This window comes from Eptatretus burgeri, chromosome 14 (assembly GCF_056783735.1).
Source record: "Eptatretus burgeri isolate ZD-2024b chromosome 14, Ebu_testis_v1, whole genome shotgun sequence".
Taxonomy (NCBI): Eukaryota; Metazoa; Chordata; class Myxini; order Myxiniformes; family Myxinidae; genus Eptatretus; species Eptatretus burgeri.
In genome coordinates this window covers 73,856,165-73,882,697 of record NC_140974.1, presented here as the reverse complement: position 1 = coordinate 73,882,697, position 26,533 = coordinate 73,856,165, and the positions used below count along the sequence as shown (strand labels likewise).

The following is a 26,533-nucleotide window of genomic DNA, read 5'->3' as shown; positions in this document are numbered from 1 at the left end:
TGGGGTAAAAACCATGATGGTTGATGCTGGAGGTGGGGTAAAAACCAGGGTAGTTGATGCTGGATGTTGGGTAAAAACCAGGGTGGTTGATGCTGGATGTTGGGTAAAAACCAGGATGGTTGATGCTGGATGTGGGGTAAAAACCATGGTGGTTGATGCTGGATGTGGGGTAAAAACCAGGATGGTTGATGCTGGATGTGGGGTAAAAACCATGATGGTTGATGCTGGAGGTGGGGTAAAAACCAGGGTAGTTGATGCTGGATGTTGGGTAAAAACCAGGGTGGTTGATGCTGGATGTTGGGTAAAAACCAGGATGGTTGATGCTGGATGTGGGGTAAAAACCATGGTGGTTGATGCTGGATGTTGGGTAAAAACCATGATGGTTGATGCTGGAGGTGGGGTAAAAACCATGATGGTTGATGCTGGAGGTGGGGTAAAAACCATGATGGTTGATGCTGGAGGTGGGGTAAAAACCATGATGGTTGATGCTGGAGGTGGGGTAAAAACCAGGGTGGTTGATGCTGGATGTGGGGTAAAACTGATCAACACAAGCAGAAGGAAGTGATTCCAAGTGGACAAGAGATGAAGAATGGACAAGGCAGTGAGGGTAATATAAAGGTTATTCAGCATGATGTAAACATACATGTATTCTCGAAAAGGAAAAAGTGATACAGATGCCAACCACTCGGGGGGGGGGGGGTAATGGGGTGGGGGTGTCGACGTGCTATACCCCCAGTTTTCTGAAGACAACAAACCCAACTAAGCACTACCCCCTAACTAAAACCTCCACCATCTTTCTTCTGCTCTCCATTGGGTTGACACTATCTTTGAAAAGTTTTGTCACAATCAATTAAATTGGTTAAATAGATTACCATTCCTCCTATTCTAAACCTCCCCTTAAATCTCAAAATCTATGAAAACAGATAACTTCTTTTTTTTTCTATCATCAACCTCCCATTGGGCCTACACTATCCAGACCAAGCTTGGTGGTCCGAACATGTTCTGTTCTCAAGATGTACAGTGCCTTCAGGAAGTATTTACATCCCTTGACTTTTGTCACATTTTGTTGTTACATCCTGAATTTAAAATGGATTTTATTAATTTTTTTGTCCGATCCGATCCACACAAAATACCCGATAATGACAAAAGTGAAAACATGTTTTTGGAATTTTTTTACAAATTAATGTAAATCTGAAATGTGTTGCATCAATAAGTGTTCAACCACTTTACTATGACACTACAAGTTGAGCTCAGGTATATCCAATTTCCTTTGTTAATCCTTGAGATGTCCCAACAACTTCATTGGAGTCCACCTATGGCCAATTCAATTGATTGGACATGATTGAGAAAGAAACACCTTTCTATACAAGGTCCCACATTTGACAGTACATGTCAGAGCAGAAACTCCACCACGATGTCCAAGGAACTGTCTGTAGAACTCTGAGATGGAATTGTGATGAGGCATAGATCTGGGGAAGGGAATAAAACAGTTTCTCGTGTTGAAACTTCCCAAGACCACAGTGAGCTCCATCATTAGGAAATGGAAAGAATATGAAACGACCAAGACTCTACCTAGAGCTGGCCGTCCGACCAAACTGAGCAACCAGGCAAGAAGGACCTTTGTCGGGGAGGTGACCAATAACCCACTCTGACAGAACTACGGAGTTTACCTTGGCTGAGATGGGAGAACCTGCCGGAAGGACAACAATCTCTGTAGCACTTCACAAATCGAGGCTTTATGGGAGAGTGGTCAGACAGAAGCCACAACTGAGAAAAAAAAGCACATGACGGCACACCTGGAGTCTGCAAAATGGCACGTGAAATACTGAAAGCAAGAGGAAAAAGATTCTGTGATCTGATGAAATGAAAAGTTAACTCTTTGGCCTGAATGCAAAGCGCTACATCTGGCGGAAACCGAGCACAGCTCATCACCCATCTAACATCATCCCTACCCTGAACCATCATGCTATGGGGATGCTTTTCAGCAGCAGGGACTGGGGAACTTGTGAGGATAGAGGGAACAATGAATGGAGCCAAATACAAGGAAATCCTTGAAGAGAACCTGCTTCAGAGTGCAAAAGATCTTCGACTGTGGTGAAGATTTACGTTCCAATAGGACAATGACCCCAATCACACAACTGAAGCAACACTGGAATTGCTTCAGAACAAGAATGTAAGCCCTTGAGTGGCCCAGCCAAATGCCTGACTTGAATCCCATTAAGAATCTGTGGAAAGACTTGAAGATTGCTGTTCACCATCCAACTTGACAGAGCTTGAGCAAATCTGTAAGGAAGAATGGAAGAAAATCCCCAAATCCAGATGTACAGAACTGATACAGACATACCCAAGAAGACTCAAAGCTGTTATCACTACCAAAGGCATTTAGACAAAGTACAGACTTAGGAAGTTGAATACTTTTGTAAATTAGATATTTTAGATTTACATTTTCAATAAATTTGCAAAAAATTCTGAAAACATGTTTTGACTTTGTCGTTATGGGGTATTTTGTGTCGATCAGTAAAAAGTTTTTATTTTATTTAACCTGTTTTAAATTCAGGATGTAACAACAAAATGTGACAGAAGTTGAGGTGTGTAAATACTTTTTGAAGGCACTGCATATGATAAGAGAACAGACAGACAGAAAAATGGTAAAATACAGTGTGACAACAAGGGCAGCTTTGTGTTTGTATCACCTTTACCTGATATGAGACTGGTTAGCAAACATCACGTGGAACAAAAATGAAATTGCAACTTACATTTCCTCCTCATCAGTATCATCCTCATCTGTTGGGAGCCGAAGGTATGGGTTGTCTGACAACGGTCGAAATTTGTATCCCGTCACAACGAAGAAGAGCAATGTGGCTCCTTCATGGAGACACTGTAAGAATGGAGACACTGTAAACCATTGGAAGATATTTGTGCTTCCCCACATGTTGAGCTAAAGCTTGAATAGTTTTATTTTTACATTGAAATCTTGAGTTAAGGCATACAGGGGCCAGCAGTGTAGCCTAGTGGGTACGCACACTCTTCTCTGAGCTGCCTAACCTGGGTTTGAATCCCAAAAACTATAAACTGTCATCCTTGCGTTTCACAGGCAGGATGGTTCATCAACATGTGTTTGCATGGACATTAAATTGGGCATCCCGTCTACTGGCATTGGTAAGTGGGCGTTAAAGACTCCACAGCATCCTTCGCGAAGAGTAGGCGAGCTATCGCCAGCATCCTGAACAAATTACAAATTCCTGCCATGACTGACTGCTGGGAAACCAATGACAAACCACCAAACATAACCCATGCTGCAAAATTGCTTTGGCACAGCCACGCTCCAAGAAATGATAGCTATCCGGCAGCCAAAGCTGCCATATGCAATAACAGAACAGATCAAGGCCTACGGTGGAGCTAATCCATCAAAATGCAGGACAAAGACAATGGACAAACACATGATATATGGTATTTGAACCTGGTTTCCTCACACTAAGAAACAGGAATAAGATACAAACATGAACAGGCCAACCCACTATCAAAAAAGTGAGTAAATAAAGATGTCAAAATGAAGTGTGGAATTCTTTATTATATTGTAATACACTGTTCTTTTTCTTGCTCAAAAGCCTGAGTTCAATTCCATCTTTCATGGATCCCATGTCTTAAAAATTCCAACTGTTACAACGTTTCCTTTCTCCATTCTCTGAACTCAACTTTATTCCACCCCTCTCCTAAGGGCCCTGTCACACCTTGACGTTTTAGCCAGCAATGGCAACGTATAAAAATGTATGTAAAACGTTGGCGTACGCTGAAATTTTGATGTTTTTTTTTAAGTTTTGGGCGTATTCATAACGTGTTGGTCGTATGCATAACATATTAGTAACGGGCACAGAACGTTTCGTTGTGTTATTGATAACTTTTACCAACGAATGCTTAGCTTGTTGTCGGCGTTCACAACCTATGCCCAACGATAGTTTAACTTACGCATAGCGCGCTAAACGTATCGCCGGCAAACTCGTGGCGTAGCCTGTTAAGAACCTGCCGCACGCCGATTTAAATCATAACCGCCTGAGAATTTGAAGTGTCAACATTGCAGTCACACCTTGACGATTTTGCCAGCGTATGCCGGCCTTTGAAAAATGTGTCAAAAACGCTAGGCGCACGTCAAATACGGTATAGGTAAGTTGTGTATACGTTAAGAGTAGGCTGGAAAACAATGAAGTACGCTGTCATATTACGTGGTACATGTAATACGTCGTGAAATTTCAAGCATGCTGAAAATTTTACGACGTACTCGGCGTATGGCTCACACGTTCCGCAGACGTTGCCATATGTTCCTGGCACGCTCCGCGATCGTTTACACACGACGGACACACCTTACTTGTAGGTTACTCATAAGTCGAAACAAGTCAAGGTAATATTTAACATACCCGCAACCTAATTTTCAACCAATGGGTAACGTCCTTTTAACCTATGAGTAACGTGCTCTGAACCTATGTTTAACGTGCGTTGAACCTATTTGTAACTTGCCTTGAACCAATGACTAGCGTGCTATGAACCTATGAGTAACGTGCGTTTAACCTATGTGAAGCATGCTTTGAACCTAAGTATAACGTGCTTCTAACCTTTGAGTAACATGCTATGAACCTATTTGTAACGTATCTAAAACGCACATTGTCATATGTAGACGAATTAGAGTGACGTCTTCCGGACGACCACAGCACTTACTGAACGTGTTTCTAACTTACATCTACCGTGTAATGGCGTATTGGCAGCGTTAAGGGGAATTGGTATATACAAATGGGCTTCACACGAGGAACCCATCATTGTTCCAGACTCCATGTTGAGTAGATGTCAATGCCAGTAGTATCAGTAGTAGTAATACTATTAGTAGTAGTTGGTGTGCGTGACAGTAGTAATAGTAGTAGTAGTTGTAGTAGTAGCATTGGTAGTAGTAGTATGCCTATGTCAGTAGTAGTATGCGAGCGTGATGGGGAGGTTGTGGGTGATTATGGATCCTCTTATCGTCCACGAATAGGAAGGAGATTACTTTGCACCATTGTTCGATGTTCTTTTCAGCTAATTTTTTTTCCTCATTCCCACGATGAAATATGTGGTATAGCCTGCGGGCCTGCGGGGCAGGGCATGATGGTGGGGGAGTGGTCGGCATGATCATCGTGTCTGCCGGGGATATAAGGAGTGCGCGCCGCCTGAGGCGTCGTAGTGGGTGCCGTAGTGCCTCGGCTCGTGGGTGTGTTGAGTACGTAATAAAGGAGAGCCGCGGGCAAAGTACGCCCGCGCTCGCGCTTGTACACCACAGCCGGGCTCGACTGTTCTCCCGCTCGTGTCTGCCTGCTAAGCATCTCTACCACGACACTACAGTTGGCTGACGAGGATGGGATCGGCGTGTGCAGGGTGGTGGCTGGGTTCGGAGTGGCAGCGAGTAACTCAGCGCACCTCGCGCAGTTCGAGGTTCCGGAGGAGTACGCATCGCGAAGAGCGTGTCGCGGGTTCGCTCGCCGCGCGCACAGGCTCCGGAGCCAGGAGGCTCGCCAGCGCGGCCAGCTCAGGCATGACAGGAAATCGGGGCACGGTGCACGAACGCGTGCCCGCCTTCGTCGGAGTCGACTTCGGCCACGTCGAGTGGGCAACGGCCGCGCTCAGTGTTCGTTTTATTGAGGCACGACAAATCGGGGGAATGATTTCTGCAAGGCCACGGCTAAAGAACGAGGACACGCACTTCGGCACGGGCGCGGCGTTGGACGTCGCGCAGGCTCTGAGGAATGTCCGGGGTCTCGATGGTCGGTGCGCAGCAGATGATCCGGAGGTCAGCGCGGTGTGCCAGGCGCGCACGGTCTGCGACGCGGGTCGTGGGCGAGCGTTGCAATGCAATCACTCGGACGGCGGTCTGAGCACTCGAGGACGTCTACGGTGTGTGTGCCGAGAGTCATCGCCCATCATTACAGTCATAGATGGCGGTGTGCGAAGCGGTCCTTCCGTCCCGGGTCAAGACCTACTGCCGGTATGGTGTTCGGTGCATGGCGTGCACGGTAACGCCCCGGGTCGAGTTTTGCAGCCTGGGCACGGAGATTCCAGCGACCCGGAGCAGGAGATGCTGCCGGTGTTAGACCTGCTTCCAATTGGTCCGGAGGTGACAAGATCAGTGGCAGGGGAGGTTGAGATGACCGGGGCACTGATGCTGCTACCCATGTTGAGCCTGGTTTCAGTTGGTCCGATAGTGACAGGGCCGATGCCAGGGGAGGTCGGAGTGAGCAGGACACTGATCGGGTGTCGAGTTGAGTCCACTCGTGCTGCCCTCGCATCGCGCACGTACACCGGCGAAGCGATTGTGCCGCTTGCGGCGCCCGACGTCTCGGTGCTCTACCGCGGTCGAAGCGCCCTACTCACGGTGTTTGTGGTGCGAGGGGAGGGGCCCGTCCTTTTGGGTCGGGACTGGCTGGCGCACCTCGGGCTGGATCTCCAGTTCGTACCTCCAGGTGTGCCGGTGCTCTCTTCGATGCTTTCGTCGAGACCCGAGGGCGAGGTTCTGGCGGCGGGAGCTGCATCGATGCAACGGGAGCGGCCGTTTGTTGCTGCCTGCAACGGTGATGTGCGGTGCGGAAGCAGCGGGAGCCGTGCCAGCTCTCGCGATGAGCTCTCGCGCGTCGGCTGCGTTCATGGTGCGTGGTGCGCCTGTGTTGTTCGGGCAGCTTCAATGGGTTGCGGTGAGCCCGTGGCGTTAAAGGAAGTCGCGAGTTGCAACATCGAGTCAACAACCAAGAGACGGACTCGTGATGTGGGTTATGGGTTGCTGTTCATTGCATATTTGTTTTTCCTTGCTCTAGTGATGCGGTTTAACGTTGTTGAAATAAATGCCAACAGTTCCTGTGTGAGAGTGGGTTTGGCGGAGATCAATCGATGGGTTTTGCAGTATGGTCAATGTGATGTGGAGGCTTTGGGAGCGGTGGTGGCAAATAAAGAGGTTTTATTAGCCTCCAGTTGCCCCAGGCCACGGGTAGTTGCTTCGTCATGTGCAGGGATTTTGTCGAAAGAACGCGCTGTACGGAAAAATTAGTTTGCAATGGTTCAAATGATGTTCGTATTGATTTATGACGAGCCTGTGGTTAAAGTGTGGTTTGAATGGAGTTGCTACCGTCTAACTGCCGTGTGGGTCTCGGAGATCGACTCGGAGCCAGGGCTGGTGCGCTGTTTAGCGTTACCCCCACCTCTGGATTCGGCACGGTCAGACGTGCCTGGCACCTGGGGCGCAGCTCTCTGTTTTCGCTCAAGGCCGTTTGGACATGCGTTGGCATCTCAACTGATTGTGGTGCGTGGGTTGTTGTGGAGCATTGGTTGCATCCAGCCAGCGGCGCTGTTCAGCGCCCCCACCCAAGGTCAATCGGGGCTGGCGCTGGCGCCACGGCTCCCAGACAGCGGGCTCCCGGCCTCGGAATGTTTATCTGCTTCAGGTCTGCCTGGGGGAAATGTGCCGCATTGTGGGCCGGAGGGGTTTGATGGTGCCGGGGGAGGTTTGCTCGGGAGGTCGCCGCGACCTCGCCAAAAGCCATGTAAGCATGAGCCGCCTGGGGGCGTTTTTGCTGCGTAGTGCTGCTGTGCTTCTCGCCTTGCTGCTTCATATCGGTAACGCGGTCAGAGTTTGGTAGGTGCTTTGTGCAGCTCAGTCTTCGGGACCTGGCCGTTGCTGCTTCACTCGCTCGCATCCACACGTTATATGATGTGATGTGCTTTTATACTTTGCTGTTTTCTCTTTTGTACCTTGTCTGCTTTGATACCGTGGTATTTCGTGCTGCTTATGCTTATTATGATGGTGATCATTTAATAATCATGGTTTTAGGAGGGAGGAGTGTGGTATAGCCTGCGGGCCTGCGGGGCAGGGCATGATGGTGGGGGAGTGGTCGGCATGATCATCGTGTCTGCCGGGGATATAAGGAGTGCGCGCCGCCTGAGGCGTCGTAGTGGGTGCCGTAGTGCCTCGGCTCGTGGGTGTGTTGAGTACGTAATAAAGGAGAGCCGCAGGCAAAGTACGCCCGCGCTCGCGCTTGTACACCACAGCCGGGCTCGACTGTTCCCCCGCTCGTGTCTGCCTGCTAAGCATCTCTACCACGACACTACAAAATATTTCTTTGTTTTACTTTTAAAGTATTAAAAACGACTTTGACAAATGCATAATGTACTAGTAATGAACACAGAACGCTTCGATAACTTATAGATAAGTTATACCAACGATTGTTTATCGTGTTTTAGTCGTCCACAACCTATGCCCAACGATAGTCTAGCGTATGCATAGCGTAATAATTCCCAAGCACGTTATTCATAGGTTATAAATAAGTCACGGGTACCATAAACATTACTTTGATGTGTTTCGACGTATGAGGAACTTTCAAGTAGCGTGTTGCGAAGTGTGAACAACGTTCGTGTTGCGTGCTTACAAAACGTTACTCATAGGTTAGAAATAAGTTTCGGGTACGCGAATGTAAAGGCCCGGTCACACCTTGACGTTTTAGCCAACGTATGCCGATTTTTGAATTTTTTTTCTAAAACGCTGGCACACGTTGAATACGTGATGGGTAAGTTTTGATAACATTGAGAGCACGCTGAAAAACACTGCCATACGTTGTTGTACGCTGGCTTTAAACGTTGTACTTTTTGGCTGTCCTCAAATTTTTTCATGCATGAAATTTCACGACGTATGCCGGCGTATGACTCACACGTTCCGCTACGCTGGCCACAAGTTGTATGCACGGTCTGCGATCGTTGACAGACGTCAACACATGCTACTTGTAAGTTACTCATAAGTTGAGACACGCCGAGGTAATGTTTAGCGTACTCGAAACTTATTTCTAACCTATGATTAACGTGTTGTTGGCACGTTACGCGATCGTTGCCACACATTGACAGACGTTACTTTTAAGTTACTCATAGGCTGAAAGACGTCGGTATAATGGATCGTCCTTGTGTCAGCGTCCACGGCCACGGCCAGGACACTTATTTGCAGCATTCTTCAAACTTTTCTTCGGCATGACGAGGATGTTCACACTTCGATGTCTAGCTTGGCTATGATTCCAATTGTCCATCAGCAGCGTCTATTTAAAATAGTCGAGTTTGAGCGTTTTAACACGTTCAGAAGAAACGCTTCAAATTTCCAAACCCCAGCGTCAAAAAACAAAGGCGAGTGACAGCAATTTAAATCGTTCATTGTAAACAATGAAAATAGCTGAGTGGTACCGTTTAAAAGTCGTTGAGTGTAAAAAAATCCAATTGTTGAGCGCAAGCGTCTACTTTCAATAGTGGAGATGCAGCCATTTAAATCGTTGAGTTTATCATTTAAATCGTGGACACGCGGACGCAAGGACGATCCATCATAACCCACACCCTCCCCCTCACACTCACCTACTACTGCCAACATGAACAAACTACTACTAATACTAATACTAATACTAATACTGATACTGATACTGCTGACATGGACATCGACTCAAAAAGGACTCGAAAACACTGTTGGGTTCCCCTTTTATGAGCAGCATTTTTATATACTAATTCCCAAAACCGCTGGGAACACATCTTTATATGGCAGTTGTAAGCTAGAAACACGTTCATTTATTTTTTTTTGTCGACCGGAAGACGTCATTGGAATACATCTACATACGTCGATGTGTGTTGGGACTACGTAAAGAATTGGTTCAAAGCACGTCAAACATACGTTAGAAATAAGTTTCGCGTAAAAAAGACATTACCGCGACGTGTTTCGACTTATGAGTAGCTTATGAGTAGCCTTTGTGGACGTGTGTAAGCGTCCACATATCGTGTGTAAAACTTATCCCCATCGCATGCGGAACGTGTGTCATACGCCGAGTACGTCGTAAAATTTTGAACATGTTTAAAATTTCTTGACGTACTCTACTTACTACGACGTATGATAGCGTACTTTAGCGTTGTACTCACGTATACCAAACTTACTCATACCGTATTTGACGTGCCCCAACGTTTTAGACACATTTTTCTTCGGTCGGCATACGCTGGCAAGATCGCCAAGGTGTGACCGCGATATTGACACTTTCATTTCTACGGCAGTTATGATTCGAATCGTTGTGCGTCAGCCTTTTAATAGGCTACGTCACGACATCGTCGGCGATGCGTGCAACGCGCTATGCCTAAGTTAGACTATCGTTGGGCATCGGTTGTGTAGGCCGACAACAGGTTCAGCATTCGTTGGTATAAGTTATCTATAACACAACGAAACGTTCTGTGTCCGTTACCAATGCGTTATACATAAGACCAAGTCGCTATGAATATGTCCGAATCTTTAAAAAAAAACATCAAAAGTTCAACGTAAGCCAGCGTTTTACATACATTTTAATACGTTGCCATCGCTGGCTAAAACGTCAAGGTGTGACCGGGCCTTTACTCATAGGTTAGAAATAAGTTTTGGGTACGCGAATGTTACCTCTACATGTTTTGACTTATGCGTAACATACAATTAATGTGTGTCAACGATCGCATAACGTGCCTACAACTTATGGCCACGTAGCGGAACGTGTGAGCCAAACGCTGAGTACGTCGTAAAATTTCAAGCATGCAAAATTTTGTGAACAACCAAAAAGTACAACGTTTTAAACCAGCGTAATACCGATGGTAGTGTTTTTCAGCGTGCACCTAAAGGCTCGGTCACACCTTGACGTTTTAGCCAATGTATGCCGATTTTTGAATTTTTTTTCTAAAACGCTGGCACACGTTGAATACGTTATGGGTAAGTTTTGATAACATTGAGAGCACACTGAAAAACACTGCCATACGATGTTGTACGCTGGCTTTAAACGTTGTACTTTTTGGTTGTCCTCAAATTTTTTCATGCTTGAAATTTCACGACGTATGCCGGCGTATGACTCACACGTTCCGCTACGCTGGCCACAAGTTGTATGTACGGTCTGCGATCGTTGACAGACGTCAACACATGCTACTTCTAAGTTAATCATAAGTTGAGACATGCCGAGGTAATGTTTAGCGTACCCGAAACTTATTTCTAACCTATGATTAACGTGTTGTTGGCACGCTACGCGATTGTTGCCACACGTCGACAGACGTTACTTTTAAGTTACGCATAGGCTGAAAGATGTCCGTATAATGGATCGTCCTTGCGTCAGCGTCCACGGCCACGGCCACGGCCAGGACACTTATTTGCAGCATTCTTCAAACTTTTCTTCGGCATGACGAGGATGTTCACACTTCGATGTCTAGCTTGGTTATGATTCCAATTGTCCATCGGCAGCGTCTATTTAAAATAGTCGAGTTTGAGCGTTTTAACACGTTCAGAAGAAACGCTTCAAATTTCCAAACCCCAGCGTCAAAAAACAAAGGCGAGTGACAGCAATTTAAATCGTTCATTGTAAACAATGAAACTAGCTGAGTGGTTCCGTTTAAAAGTCGTTGAGTGTAAAAAAAATCCAATTGTTGGGCGCAAGCGTCTACTTTCAATCGTGGAGATGCAGCCATTTAAATCGTTGAGTTTATCATTTAAATCGTTAAACGCAAGGACGATCCATCATAACCCACACCCTCCCCCTCACACTCACCTACTACTGCCAACATGAACAAACTACTACTAATACTAATACTAATACTGTTACTGTTACTGCTGACATGGACATCGACTCAAAAAGGACTCGAAAACACTGTTGGGTTCCCCTTTTATGAGCAGCATTTTTATATACCAATTCCCAAAACCGCTGGGAACACGTCTTTATATGGCAGTTGTAAGCTAGAAACACGTTCATTTATTTTTTTTTGTCGACCGGAAGACGTCATTAGAATACGTCTACATACGTCGATGTGTGTTGGGACTACGTAAAGAATTGGTTCAAAGCACGTCAAACATAAGTTAGAAATAAGTTTCGCGTAAAAAAGACATTACCGCGACGTGTTTCGACTTATGAGTAGCTTATGAGTAGCCTTTGTGGACGTGTGTAGCGTTCTACTCACGTATACCAAACTTACTCATACCGTATTCGACGTGCCCCAACGTTTTAGACACATTTTTCTTAGGTCGGCATACGCTGGCAAGATCGCCAAGGTGTGACCGCGATGTTGTCACTTCCATTTCTACAGCAGTTATGATTCGAATCGTTGTGCGTCAGCCTTTTAATAGGCTACGTCACGACATCGTCGGCGATGCGTGCAACGCGCTATGCCTAAGTTAGACTATCGTTGGGCATCGGTTGTGTAGGCCGACAACAGGTTCAGCATTCGTTGGTATAAGTTATTTATAACACAACGAAACGTTCTGTGTCCGTTACCAATGCGTTATACATAAGACCAACTCGTTATGAATACGTCCGAATCTTTAAAAATAAACATCAACAGTTCAACGTAAGCCAGCGTTTTACATACATTTTAATGCCTTGCCATCGCTGGCTAAAACGTCAAGGTGTGACCGGGCCTTAACGTACACATAACGTACCCATAACGTATTCGACGTGTGCCAGCATCTTAGACAAATTTTTCTTAAATCGGCATACGCTGGCTAAATCGTCAAGGTGTGACAGCCCCTTCAACATCTTTAAACGCATCTCTGGACTTACAAATTTAAAAATCTCATTCTGCAATGCTTGTTCAAATTCCATAAATCGTTCTTTTTGGACAACTTCAGTGCCAATTCACCCCACCTCCTTAAGTCTTCTCCCTCCTAACTCCTCACCTGTTATACCCTCTCCATACCCCTCCCATCTTTTCCCTCATTCTACCTCCTCTCTTAGAACCTCTCTGCTGTCCTTTGCTATACCAACAGCTCCTCCTCTGATGTTCCAAACTGTGTGGTGTTCTAACATTTGTGGGCTCTGTTCCAACCCAACAGACATCTCACTCTCTTAATCAATACACTCCTCATCATCTCAAACATTCTTTCTTTCCTCTCATCACACCTCCCCTTACCCCTCTTTTCACCCCCACAAATCTTGTTCCTCCACCCTGCCCACTCCCATATTCACCATGTCACTACCAAGTCTCATCCTTTCCCCCTCCCCACCTATTCCTCTCTCTCCCTCCTCTCCCATGGCCATGCCTGCTCTCATCGTCCCCCTCCCTCTCCAAGCTTCGCCATGACCCCTCCCTCTCTCTCTCTCTAACCAGCTGCCTCCTCCATCTTCAAAGCAAACTTCACTCTTTCCCTTCAAAGTTTCCCACTCACCTTTCTCAAAAGCGCTGCCCACACCTTTTTCCCTCAATTTTCCCTCCCTACCCCTCCCCTTCAAATATCCCCCCCTCACTACCCCTTCTCAAAGTTGCCCCCCTCACATCCACAAAGTTGCCTCGTTCCCAAGCCCTCTCTCTTCCAACTCATTCCTCCAATTTTCTACTTCCCTCTGCCCCTCCCTTATTACTCCGCACTGTTCCTCATCACATCATCAACGAGCCTTTTGTCCTCCTCCTTATCCAGCCTCCCCTCACTCTTCTGCAATCTCCAACACAGTCAACAGCTCACCCTACCTACCCCTCTCCTCCCTCATATTTCCATTCCCCTCCACTCTGCTGAACCCAAAGCCTCCTTCCCTCCCTCTTCCTTAACAGCATGGACCTCAAACATCCAGGGCCTTCACTCTTACCAGACAGATCTCTCAATACAGGTTGCCATTGACAAACCAGATGTAATCTGCGAAACAGAAACCTTCCTCCCTCAAGACACCTCTGACTCCATAGTATCTCTCCCTGGTTACTCCCTCCTCCGGTATGATAGACCTGAGCTCAGTCCTGACAGCAGAGTTGCTCTCTTTATTAAAAAAAACTCTATTCCTCACTCTCCATGCACTGCCCTCACTCCACCACACCCCAGGAACACCTCTGGCTATGGCTTCCCCTCCACTCCAACTTTTGTATATATGTGTGTTGTACTATCCACCAAACATTTACATCTCACTCGCCGAAAACATGGACAAACTTCTATCCACTCATCCAAACTCTCTCTTCCTCATATGTAGTGATTGCAATTATCATCATGCCAGTTGGCTAGGTGTGGGTACCTCTCTCACCTGCCATGGCACTTCAGCATAGGACTTCTGCGACTCATTGGGACTGACACAATCTGTCAACTTCCCGACCTGGATCTCAGTCAACGGTACTCCATCTCTTCTGGATTTGGTTTTGACCAATTTTCATGCAAATATCTGTTCTTTCTCTGCTTCAATTAGTTCATTTGCTTGTTAACGTGTACATCGCTCTGGCCATTCTTAAGCAACCTCAGCGCCGTCGAGTCTGGCATTTCACTCAGACCGACTGCCAGGGACTACAAGCAGCCAGCAAACTTCTAGACTGGTCTCTCATATCAACTCATTCTAGGAATTTTTTTCAAGGAAAATTGCTCTGTCTTTCGCACAGATTTATCTCCTCTTGTCTTCAGTTGTCCTTCCCTTCCTCCAGCCCATGGTAAACTGAAGCTTCTGGTGAGGCTGCTGTCCTGAAACAACGGGCCTTTGCCTCATGGAAGGCAAATCCAACTGAAGGCATTCTCAGTTCCTTCCACAAAGCTCAGAACAAGGGTGTCTACCCTCAGGAGAGGCAGAAAACATCTTTCTAACCTCATGTCTGAACTCTCAAACCAGTTCCCTCCTTCAAATCCTCGTGGCATCTAGGTAAGTCTGTTTCTGGTGCATGTTCCCCCTCCACCCATTCCCTTACCTCAAATGGCTGCACAGCTGACACTGCCCATAAAAAGACTGAATGCCTAAACTCTGTGTTTTCTTCAAAATGTTGTGTCCCAAACATATCACTTTCTGTACCCACCTTACCCAGTCACACCGAGTAGCTCCTGGACTCTGTGTTCTTTTCTCCTGACAAGGTGGTTAAACCTGAAAAGGTGGAGAGCTTGCTGTTAAACCTCGACTCAGATTCTGCAATCCGACCAGACGGCATCAGCCCACGTGTCATAAAAACCTCCTCTGCTGCTCTTGTTCACCCTCTCTCTGTTCTATTCACAATCTCATTTGCTCAAGGTCGGTCATCTGATCATCATCTACTTGGAAATCAGTAAACATTACCACCCTGCATAAAAAGGTGCAAAAACTGATCCCTACAACTACAGACCAATCAGCCTGCTCCCAATCATCAGCAAGGTTACGGAATCCATCATCGCTTCCGACAATAAAATCCTTCCTCTTCTCCAATGGCTTCATTTCTGACCATCAATTTGGATTTAGACCAGGTCACTCGACCCTGGACATGCCTCTTCTGCTTTCCAACAAGGGATCGAGGTCCTCAATGCCAGACATGAGATCAGAGCCATCTCCCTAGAAATATCGTGAGCTTTCCATACGGTCTGGCACCCCACATTGCTCAAAAAAACTCTTATTATGGTATCCACAGCAATCTCCAATCATGGCTCACAGACTTCTTGTCATGTCGCAGTCAACGTGTGGCTCTTAAAGGAATTCTGTCATCTCTTCCTGTCCAGGTACGAGTTCCTCAAGGCAGTGTTCTTGGCACTGTGCTTTTTCTGGTTTTCATCAAGGATCTCTCCGACTGGAAAATCCTCTTTATATCTATGCTAATGACTCCACCCTTTCATCCCCCAGATCAGCAGGCAGTAGCCTCTTCACGCTCTGCAGACCAGGATAAAATCACAAACTGGTCAAACACTTGGAACATGTCTTCCAACACTGAGTAAATCTCACACTCCCATTCTCTCTCCGAAAGGACCGTCTGGAAAACCCCCACTATCTGACATGATCTTTTCTGGGAAAGTCACATTTCCAAGCTGGCCTTCAAAGCCAGTTGCTGCCTGATCATCCTCCATCGTGCAAAGGCCTTCCTTGGCACACCTGAGCTCCTAACCTCATACAAAGCTTTCATCCACAGTTTGATGGAGTACTGTTCTCCATTCTGGGCTGGTGCTCCTGTCTCACACCTAGCTCGAGTTCATGCTGAATAAATCAAGGCCTTTATAGATTCATTGGTATCTCCTGTGATGAAGCCGAGTCTTTGGGTCTCTCACTCCCTCACCGCAGGCTGGTCGGTGGTCTGTCTTCTACAATCTCCTCTCCAGCCTTGCCCCCTTCCCCATGCTCTGTCTGTGCTCTATCCCCCCTATATTTCCGAAAGGAGCTCAAGGTCAGCCAGCAATCACTTTCTGGTAAAACTACCAAAATCAAGAATCACTGCTCACCTTCACTCTTTCATTCTTCTTTTTTTCCCACCTCCAGAACAAACTCCCACACTCTCTTCAATCCCACTCTTCCCTCCAGGTCTTCAAAAACAGCTGTTTACCATCATCTCATATCTTCCCCCATCCAAAACAATGATCTTTTCTACCTCCATTAATCCACCCAAACCAACTTCCTTTAAATTCCCTGCTTTCCTTCCTGAAAGTTCCCGAAGTGTCCATCTTGTTTACCCCGTGTACCCCAACCCATGTCTCTGTTCCTTACTGTTTTGTGCCTCCCGCTTCCTTTGTTATATATTCTGTGTATTACCTCTTATACAAGCCTCGACGATGTATACCAAAAAAAAATATAATAATAATAAAAATAATAATAATAAAAAGGGGAGTATCAATGTGTGCAGAATGGGGAACAATTATAAAAGGTACTAACCTCATACAACCACTGCCATTGGAAAGGAATTGTTATCTTTATGAGGATGGCGATGATTCGTGTGAAATAGATGTAACAGATTATCTGAAAAATACAAGAAAAAGAATGTCAGTGCAAAAAACAATTTATGAACATGTTCAAATGTGTTTCACTCGTGAACGTGCGCATAGTCTTACCATCACGTAGTAATGACGGAAGAGTTTGAGTTTTGCAAGGTTCATCGCAGCTGAAAGACAAAATACATAAATAAACATGGGGGCAATGATCGGCATTCAGAAGATTGACTTCTAGCACATTTAATTTAGATATACTCAAAGACAATACCAGAAAAGGGCAGCACAAGGCAAACTATTGCGCACCACACATCCCACCTTTTCCATCAGTGCCTGATGCTTCCTGGAGATGCCGGATGGACCTGTCAATATACAAAATGTGAGGGAAGCAAAGAACACCACAACACTTGCCACCCTCTACCCTCCACTCTCCCACAACTGCCCTCTACTCCAGTCAAACAAAAACAATAACACTGACATTTGTCCATATCCAGATGACAGTTGAGGTTAGACATCCAATCACTACCGATGTTGATGTTGTGCGTGCGTGTGTGTGTGTGTGTGTGTGTGTGTGTGTGTTTCGTCATGCATGTAAAGTATGTACCATATAACAGGAAACAAGATGGCTCCACAGCAGAGCAAGTCCACGAGGAAGAGGATCTCTTTCCAAAGGCCGTATTCACTCCAACCCTCCTCAGTCGACTCCAGAACGATGTAGGCAACATTCGCAAGAACCTTTCAAGGAAAATGAGAATGAAGAGGGTGAATAACATTGTACCTGTGAGTGCCGTAGAGTGCAGAACCAACGAATGTTGAACCAACGAACGAAACCAACGTAGAGTCTTAATCTCGGTTTTGAATGTACAATCTGAGGTTTTGGGGCCATTACCATCTTGGCTCCTAAACTGAAGGCTTGCTGCTGGCCTGTTTAATAAAGATTTGTGACCTAATGGTCTTGTCTTTAACCTTTCAGCCCTGTCCTCCCATTTGTGATGCTTTTACTCTTTCGAAGATTTCAGACCACAAACTTCTTGCATTAGCATATTACAGTCAGAAATTTATATTATCCAACATTCTATGTTCATTTCAACATCATATCTGTGATGCCTTTCATATATCAAGTTGACCTCTGGGTTAGAGCTATTCCCAGAACCCAGATCAGTGTTTCAGTTAAACACAAAAAGTGTATTAAAACAAGCAAACAAGGAATATTCTTTATCCTTGATTATTGTGAGCAATCAATGTGGGCAAACAGGTGTCAGTGTTGATACCAGCATCCAATTACAGCCCTCTTACTCACCTGCAGAGGAATCACAGCCATAAAGAGTTTTTTATCGTTGTCTGAGAGAATGTGCTTGATAAAGGTCCAACCGGTGCCAACCAGGGCAATGGTGATGAACAAAAGAGCACCCTTCAACCTGCCACGTCAACAAGCACAACCTAAACGACCACATCATAACCATTCTCATAACCTGAACACCATTTAATCATTGGGTTTTCATCCCAACAACCGTCATGCCTTTGTGAATGGCAAAGGCTGCTGGGTAAAACAAATGGTAAACTCTATACTGAGCACATACAAAATAATTTCCTGTACAGTACTGTGCTGAATAAAGCTGTGTGGTTATGTTTCATTTCCAGGATCCTCGGGTCCCGAGTTTGAGCCCTGTTGGCTGCTGAATTAACACCAGGTGGGGTTGACTCAGCATGTCACCCTTCCGAGGACAGCAAAATGAGTACCAGTGTACTGGTGGAGGGGAACAGCAACACCGGTACAGCCGTACTTCCAAGAAATGATAGCTACCCAGCAGCCAAGCTGCCATACACAAGAACAGAACTCGAAGTGACTTGGAAGGAGACACAAAATAAAGTTGCCCATGGCGTTCCAGCATCACAAACAATCATATGAAACCAAAAAAAATTGAAGGAATAATTATAGACCCCTATTATGTTCAGGCTCTGTGGTAGTTACCCCCCCTCCCCACCCCATCCTCTCCACACCCCCACCCCCTCTATCTCTCCCCAGCCCCTGCTCGCACCAAGTCCATCTCAAGACTGCGTGGAGTAAGTATTCTATGAATACCAGCGAGTTTATGAAATGTATTTCGAAGATACTGTATTTTCACGTCTCTTTTGCCAATTCAGTATGATGTACCGTGAACGTTAGAGTATGACATGGAAAGAATGAACCAAACGACCTTTTTTACTTTGTTATTTCCACTGTACACTAAATTTTGCATGACTCGAGCCGGAATCGGGCAGAGTCCTTTGCATTCCGAGTCCTGAATAGTCAAGTCTGAGTCCCCCCAACAAATGGTCCTGATCCTTGAGTCTAACATCACAGAGGTATTCGCTCCACCGAGTGCCGTTCAAGTTACCTTCGCCATCGAAGGTGTAAGTTATGTCTTCACCCCTTTCTGTCTGTCTGTTTATTACTTGCAAAATCAAAGATTTTTCAAGTACTTTGGGAAGTCGATTTTGTTATTCTGTCTGTTTGTTTGTTTGTCTGTCGCCGACAGGTCACAATTTTAAACCAATCCACGAAACTTCACCACATGGTAGAGTTTGTCATAAGGAAGACGCCGATTGTTTTTGAGGTCAAAAGGTCAACATAGGCCAAAGGTCAACAACTTTGGCGAGATTTCTAAAATCCTCAATTTTTATCCAATTGAATTGAAACTTGAAAAGGATTTATATTTCATGTCAATGAATTCAACCACCAATTGTTTTGGATGTCCACATCAGCATAAAGGTCAACAAAGGCGAATTTCTAAAATTGTCAATTTATTTTTGAGATGAAATTTGTTTAATGGATTTTGCAAGTATCGTGCTCTGCACGATGTGGTCTTCTTGTTTTTCGTAAGTATAATGTATATTGATGACTTCCGTCCTCTGTTCGTGTGTTTGTGTGTTTGTTTGTAGGCACGATAACTCGAGAACGGAAGAAGCTACCACTGTCAAATTACACCACGTGATTCAGGGGGGTGATGGCTAGTGCTGATTAGATTTTGGTCAAAATCGGTCAAAGGTCAAGGTCACAGTGAGGTCAAACATCCAAAAAAAAGTTATAACTCGAGAACGGAAGAAGCTACCAATGTCAAATTACACCATGTGATTCAGGAGGGTGATGGCTTGCGCTGATTAGATTTTGGTCAAAATCGGTCAAAGGTCAAGGTCACGGTGAGGCCAAACATAATTCCGTTAATTCATGTGGAGAAATGGAGTATTTTTGCTTCGCTCGACGTTACGAGTTCGTTTTAACTTCGATTTTAATTTTGTCTTCGGTTTTTGCGATTGCTTAGGACGCTTAAAACTCGGTTGTCGAAATTCTGGTAAAAATCGGATGTTTTGGAGACGTTTTAAGATTGTATAAAAAAAAATTTCACTCGCGCGTCACGGGTCGTCACGTGATGCAGTGCGCAATTCCGTAAATTCATGTGGAGAAATGAAGTATTTTTGCTTCGGTCGACGTTACGAGTTCGTTTTAACTTTGATTTTAATTTTGTCTTCGGTTATTGCGATCGCTTAGGACGCTTAAAACACGGTTGTCGAAATTCTGGTAAAAATCGGATGTTTTGGAGACGTTTTAAGATAGTCTAAAAAATATTTCACTCGCCGCGTTATGGGTCGTCACATGGTGCAGTGCACTCGAGCAGAGGCGGCGTTGATCACGTAATGGCTTTCCGTGTGCGCGCTGAGGGTGTTTTCGATAAAGATGGTGTTTAAAAGTCATTTTTATCCCAATAAAGGTTATCGTCGCATGCCTGACTCGTTAAGCCGTCGGATTATGCAAAGATTGTTGGTGGATGGCCGAATATTGCGGTTTTGTGACTTTGATAAAATAATATAAAATAATTGCATGGAGAAATGGAGATTTTTGCTTCGGTCGACGTTACGATTTTTGATGGTTTGGTACAAAATTATCGAAGAAACTTCTGGTTTGCGTCGCTACCTTCTCGAGAGACAGCTTTTATTAGACAAGGTCAGAGGTCAAGTTGACGATTTCGTAAGTTCCAATCTATGACTGCTTGTTTGTTTGTTTGTTTGTAGGCACGATAACTCGAGAACGGAAGAAGCTACCAATGTCAAATTACACCACGCGATTCAGGAGGGTGATGGCTAGCGCTGATTAGATTTTGGTCAAAATCGGTCAAAGGTCAAGGTCACAGTGAGGTCAAACATAATTCCGTAAATTCATGTGGAGAAATGGAGTATTTTTGCTTCGGTCGACGCTACGAGTTCGTTTTAACTTCGATTTTAATTTTGTCTTCGGTTTTTGCGATCGCTTAGGACGTTTAAAACTCGGTTGTCGAAATTCTGGTAAAAAAAAAAAATCGCATGTTTTGGAGACGTTTTAAGATTGTATAAAAAATATTTCACTCAACGCGTCATGGGTCGTCACGTGATGCAGTGCGCTCGAGCAGACGCGTCGTTGAGTCACGTAAAGGTTTTCCATGTGCGCGCTGACGGTGTTTCGATAAAGATGGTGTTTAAAAGTCATTTTTTTTTATCCCAATAAAGGTTATCGTCGCATGCCTGACTCGCTGAGCCGTCGGATTATGTAAAGATTGTTGGTGGATAGCCGAATATTACGGTTTTGTGACTTTGATAAAATAATATAAAATAATTGCGTGGAGAAATGGAGATTTTTGCTTCGGTCGACGTGAGGATTTTTGATGGTTTTGTACAGAATCATCGTAGAAACTTCTGGTTTGTGTCGCTACCTTCTCTTGAGACAGTTTTTATGAGACAAGGTCAGAGGTCAAGTTGACGATTTCGTAAGTACCAGTATTTGACTGCTTGTTACTTACGAAATCTAAAGATTTCGTAAGTATATTGACGACTTCCGTTTGTTTGTTTGTTGGCAGGATAACTCGAGAACGGAAGAAGCTACCAATGTCAAATTACTCCACGTGATTCAGGAGGGTGATGGCTGGTGCTGATTAGATTTTGGTCAAAATCGGTCAAAGGTCAAGGTCACAGTGAGGTCAAATATAATTCCGTAAATTCATGTGGAGAAATGGAGTATTTTGCTTCGCACGACGTTACGAGTTCGTTTTAACTTCGATTTTAATTTTGTCTTCGGTTTTTGCGATCGCTAAGGACTCTTAAAACTCGGTTGTCGAAATTCTGGTAAAAATCGGATGCTTTGGAGACGTTTTAGGATTGTATAAAAAATATTTCACTCGACGCGTCACGGGTCGCCCCATGATGCAGTGCGCTCGAGCACACGTGTCGTTGAGTGACGTTAAGGTTTTGCGTGGAGAAATGGAGATTTTTTGCTTCGCTCGACGTTACGAGTTCGTTTTAACTTCGATTTTAATTTTGTCTTCGGTTTTTGCGATCGCTTAGGACGCTTAAAACTCGGTTGTCGAAATTCTGGAACAGCGATGAATAACTGATATATATATAATAAATAATAAGTCTTTTATCAGATTCTTCTGAAAAGTAATACACCTATTATTTGGCATATCCTGCTGGTACTGTATCACTTTTTAAAAAATAAAAACAAAAAAATGGAATTTTTATAAGAAATCTAGTTTTTGTCTGGGACTCATGATTTGCAAACCACAGTGTAAAATCGTAGACCACAATGAATTCAGAATTCAAGCTCCCCATGGGCTTCTGACTGATTCATGCTTTTATTAGACAAGGTCAGAGGTCAAGTTGACGATTTCGTAAGTACCAGTCTATGACTGCTTGTTACTTACGAAATCTTTAGATTTCGTAAGTATATTGATGCCTTCCGTTTCTGTTTGTTTGTTAGTTTGTTACTTACGAAATCTAAAGATTTCGTAAGTATATTGATGACTTCCGTTTCTGTTTGTTTGTATGTTTGTTTGTTTGTTTGTATGTTTGTTTGTTTGTTTGTTTGTAGGCACGATAACTCGAGAACGGAAGAAGCTACCAATGTCAAATTAGACCACGTGATTCAGGAGGGTGATGGCAAGTGCTGATTAGATTTTGGTCGAAATCGGTCAAAGGTCAAGGTCACAGTGAGGTCAAATATCCGATTTTTGATGGTTTGGTACAGATAACTCGAGAATGGAAGAAGCTACCAATGTCAAATTACACCTCGTGATTCAGGAGGGTGATGACTAGTGCTGATTATATTTTGGTCAAAATCGGTCAAAGGTCAAGGTCACAGTGAGGTCAAACATCCAAAACATTCGATTTTTGATGGTTTGGTACAGAATCATCGTAGAAACTTCTAGTTTGCGTCGCTACCTTCTCGAGAGACAGCTTTTATGAGGACAAGGTCAGAGGTCAAGTTGACGATTTCGTAAGTACCAGTCTCTGACTGCTTGTTTGTTTGTTTGTTTGTAGGCACCATAACTCGAGAACGGAAGAAGCTACCAATGTCAAATTACACCACGTGATTCAGGAGGGTGATGGCTAGTGCTGATTATATTTTGGTCAAAATCGGTCAAAGGTCAAGGTCACGGTGAGGTCAAATATTCGATTTTTGATGGTTTGGTACAGATAACTCGAGAACGGAAGAAGCTACCAATGTCAAATTACACCACGTGATTCAGGAGGGGGATGGCTGGTGCTGATTAGATTTTGGTCAAAATCGGTCAAAGGTCAAGGTCACAGTGAGGTCAAACATCCAAAACATTTGATTTTTGATGGTTTGGTACAGAATCATCGTAGAAACTTCTGGTTTGCGTCGCTACCTTCTCTAGAGACAGCTTTTATTCGACAAGGTCAGAGGTCAAGTTGACGATTTTGTAAGTACCAGTCTATGACTGCATGTTTGTTTGTTTGTTTGTTTGTAGGCACGATAACTCAAGAACGGAAGGAGCTACCAATGTCAACTTACACCACATGATTCAGGAGGGTGATGGCTGGCGCTGATTAGATTTTGGTCAAAATCGGTCAAAGGTCAAGGTCACAGTGAGGTCAAACATAATTCCTTAAATTCATGTGGAGAAATGGAGTATTTTTGATTCGCTCGACGTTACGAGTTCGTTTTAACTTGGATTTTAATTTTGTCTTCGGTTTTTGCGATCGCTTAGGACGCTTAAAACTTGGTTGTCGAAACTCTGGTAAAAATCGGATGTTTTGGAGACGTTTTAAGATTGTATAAAAAATATTTCACTCGACGAGTCACGGGTCATCCCATGATGCAGTGCGCTCGAGCAGATGCGTCGTTGAGTTACGTTAAGGTATCATTGCGTGGAGAAATGGAGATTTTTGCTTCGGTCGACATTACGATTTTTGATGGTTTGATACAGAATCATCGAAGAAACTTCTGGTTTGTGTCGCTACCTTCTCTGGAGACAGCTTTTATTTGACAAGGTCAGAGGTCAAGTTGACGATTTCGTAAGTACCAGTCTATGACTGCTTGTTTTTTGTTTGTAGGCACGATAACTCGAGAACGGAAGAAGCTACCAATGTCAAATTACACCACGTGATTCAGGAGGGTGATGGCTGGTGCTGATTAGATTTTGGTCAAAATCGGTCAAAGGTCAAGGTCACAGTGAGGTCAAACATAATTCCGTAAATTCATGTGGAGAAAAAGAGTATTTTTGCTTCGCTCGACGTTACGAGTTCGTTTTAACTTCGATTTTAATTTTGTCTTCGATTTTTGCGATCGCTTAGGACGCTTAAAACTCAGTTGTCGAAATTCTGGTAAAAATCCCGATGTTTTGGAGACGTTTTAAGATTGTATAAAAAAATATTTCACTCGACGCGTCACGGGTCCTCCCATGATGCAGTGCGCTTGAGCAGACGCGTCGTTGAGTTACGTTAAGGTATAATTGCGAGGCGAAATGGAGATTTTTGCTTCGGTCGACGTTACGATTTTTGATGGTTTGGTGCAGAATCATCGTAGAAACTTCTGGTTTGTGTCGCTACCTTCTCCGGAGACAGCTTTTATTAGACAAGGTCAGAGGTCAAGTTGACGATTTTGTAAGTACCAGTCTATGACTGCTTGTTTGTTTGTTTGTTTGTTTGTGTGTTTGTTTGTGTGTTTGTTTGTAGGCACGATAACTCGAGAACGGAAGAAGCTACCAACGTCAAATTGCACCAAGTGATTTAGAAGGGTAATGGCTAGCGCTGATTAGATTTTGGTCAAAATCGGTCAAAGGTCAAGATCACAGTGAGGTCAAACATTCGATTTTTGATGGTTTGGTACAGAATCATCATATAAACTTCTGGTTTGCGTCGCTACCTTCTCTGGAGACAGCTTTTATTAGACAAGGTCAGAGGTCAAGTTGACGATTTCGTAAGTACCAGTCTATGACTGCTTGTTTTGTTTGTCTGTCTGCTTGTGTGCAGGATATCTCAAAAAGTTGTGGACAGATCCGGGTGTGTGACGAGGATGAATTCATTTGATTTTGGTGAAGATCCGGATCTGGATCCGACTACTAGAATTTTTTAATGATTCTTCACCATTGAGAGACAGGGTCAAAAAGGATATCTCAAAACTTTGTGGACGGATTCGGATGAAACTTGGTGGACATGTTTGGTGTGCGACAAGGAAGAATCGATTCAATTTTGGTGAAGATCTGCATCCGGATCTGAATAGGAGAATAAATTAATTAGCGATTATTCACCATTGAGAGATAGGGCCAAAAACGATATAGTACTGTATAGCATGATATGTCAAAAATGTATTGGGCCCGATATGTTCTCGTGGATCAGGCATTACGTGGTGGAGGTATGTGCTCTACCAAGTGCCCTTCTAGTTGCTACTGTTATTCAATAAAATATGTCAAATGTATATATTTAAAGATTTCTCATTTTGGACAGATTCCTAATATACCACCAATAAATTGGGAAAGTCAAATATGAAATGACACTTTGGGCAAAGATAAATCACTGCATCATAAGCCGAGGTGGTGCTGTATGTTTCAAGGTAAAAACCCTCGATGAATGGTTACACGCATGAGCCTAGATCTTTTAAAAGAAAAATAAAAATAAATAAAAAGGAGTAACATTTCGATTTTAAATAAGAATACACATCAGGGGAAGAAGACTTACAGGTGAGTAATGTAGTAAACAACTGCCCAGCCTTCAATTGTGCATCCCTGTGTCGCAATGTAATGGTAGTTTATCTGCAACCAAAAGGCAAGCATCATACAGGGAGAAGCATCACAACACAGAGCATGTTATAAGATACACTAGACTCTCCATAAAGGCCGGCGGTATAGATACACCTGTTTAAAGCAGTACAGCGGCTATTTTGTGTTTTTCCAAAAAAACAAATTATTTTACTGTTTTGTAACCATAATTTAATGAACGGCGACAAAGTAACGTGTTGCACCACTTCTCCTCATAATTTCGGTAATATCAGTTTGCATATTAATTTATATTTGTCATGATAAATCGATCGGTCTAAATCTGATCTTAAAACTGCAGTTTGCCATGTTCACAGGGTATTGGTATAGTATGCTTCTCCTAATTGGCTCACTCGACAAATGTAGCCATTTAGGGAGTGCAGAACAACCGAGATGGAGTTCATCCGACTTGCACTGAAAGTATGTCACCCGTAGAGTGGGCAGAGCGATGACCTTACATTGACAAACAAGATGAAGCGTGCTTGGCAAATTAATTTATAGGAAGCTTTTTCTTAAAGGAAAAGCTCACAACCATGACAGCTATTGAATATAAACACATGATGGAAACAACAGCTACTGTCGATGGTGACATGGGGCTTCAGCTTGAGCTTAAAAGGTAAGCTGTCCACACCATAGGCCTTCAATAACCAGTCCCGTAAAGAGTGGGGGTTTCTCGTACTGTTCAATTATGTCGTTCATTTGCGAATCCTTCCTAAAAATAGATCATCGCATGACATATAATTTTGAGTGGGTGGTGTGTGTTGTGTGGGTTTCAATTGCATGCAGTCATAAACTGCTGGACAGAATGAGTTGAAATGTTGTGGTTGTATTTGGAGTA

At 44.2% G+C, this 26,533-nt stretch overlaps 1 protein-coding gene across 1 annotated transcript in view; it reads right to left on the bottom strand.

Annotated features, from left to right (window-relative positions):
* The window catches only part of LOC147013624 (protein GPR107-like), a 67,124-nt gene that overhangs the window by 6,598 nt on the left and 33,993 nt on the right, over window positions 1-26,533 (bottom strand). The window contains exons 9-15 of the mRNA XM_085855605.1: window positions 25,619-25,692; window positions 17,931-18,048; window positions 17,235-17,365; window positions 16,949-16,992; window positions 16,754-16,803; window positions 16,578-16,661; window positions 2,757-2,878 (exon numbers count right to left, since the gene is read on the bottom strand). Of these exons, the coding sequence (XP_085711731.1) occupies window positions 2,757-2,878; window positions 16,578-16,661; window positions 16,754-16,803; window positions 16,949-16,992; window positions 17,235-17,365; window positions 17,931-18,048; window positions 25,619-25,692 (623 nt within the window). The remainder of the gene's footprint in view (window positions 1-2,756; window positions 2,879-16,577; window positions 16,662-16,753; window positions 16,804-16,948; window positions 16,993-17,234; window positions 17,366-17,930; window positions 18,049-25,618; window positions 25,693-26,533) is intronic.